The following is a 656-nucleotide window of genomic DNA, read 5'->3' on the forward strand; positions in this document are numbered from 1 at the left end:
TGGTTTAACGCCTGGTTTAACGCCCGGTTTAACGCCCGGTTTAACGCCTGGTTTAACGCCTGGTTTAACGCCCGGTTTAACGCCCGGTTTAACGCCTGGTTTAACACCCGGTTTAACGCCTGGTTTAACGCCCGGTTTAACTGTCTCCTACAGATGAGCTGCCCAAGAAGGTGGACAGCATCACCCCCTACACCATGGCTCTCATCTCCAAATACGTCGCTCGGCACCGGCTGAGGGAGACGCGGCTGCTGGACGCCATCGCTGACTTCCTGGTCAGGAAGGCTGAGTACCTGGACAGTAAGGTGAGGGGACCTCTGCAGTGGGCGGGGCCTGTGGACGCCGCGCTCTGACCAGGGTTCCTCTGTGACCAGGTGATCCAGAAGCTGGTGTTCCCCTTCAGCAGGATGAGCTACCGTCCGTCCTCTGAGCAGCAGTTCTTCTCTCGGCTGGAGGAGGTGGTGGAGCTGAAGGCCCTCAGCTCTCCTCTGGCCACCGTCAACATCCTGATGTCTCTGTTCCAGCTGGGACATTTCCCTGGGAGCGTCCTCCACCGCGTCTTCTCCTCCGCCTTCATCAGCAACGTCACCAGTGAGCAAACACAGACGATCTCTAGGACCTGAGAGGGATAGTGGACATGTCCCACCCTGACAGAGGGA

General features: G+C 58.4%; 1 protein-coding gene across 1 annotated transcript in view; it reads left to right on the forward strand.

Moving 5' to 3' along the window:
- fastk (Fas-activated serine/threonine kinase) overlaps positions 1-656 on the forward strand; it is a 13687-nt gene that overhangs the window by 4044 nt on the left and 8987 nt on the right. Inside the window, exons 4-5 of the mRNA XM_015368948.1 lie at positions 154-302; positions 372-588. Coding sequence (XP_015224434.1) covers positions 154-302; positions 372-588 — 366 coding nt within the window. The remainder of the gene's footprint in view (positions 1-153; positions 303-371; positions 589-656) is intronic.

Source organism: Cyprinodon variegatus, unplaced genomic scaffold (genome assembly GCF_000732505.1).
Source record: "Cyprinodon variegatus isolate N-32 unplaced genomic scaffold, C_variegatus-1.0 Scaffold2273, whole genome shotgun sequence".
NCBI lineage: Eukaryota > Metazoa > Chordata > Actinopteri > Cyprinodontiformes > Cyprinodontidae > Cyprinodon > Cyprinodon variegatus.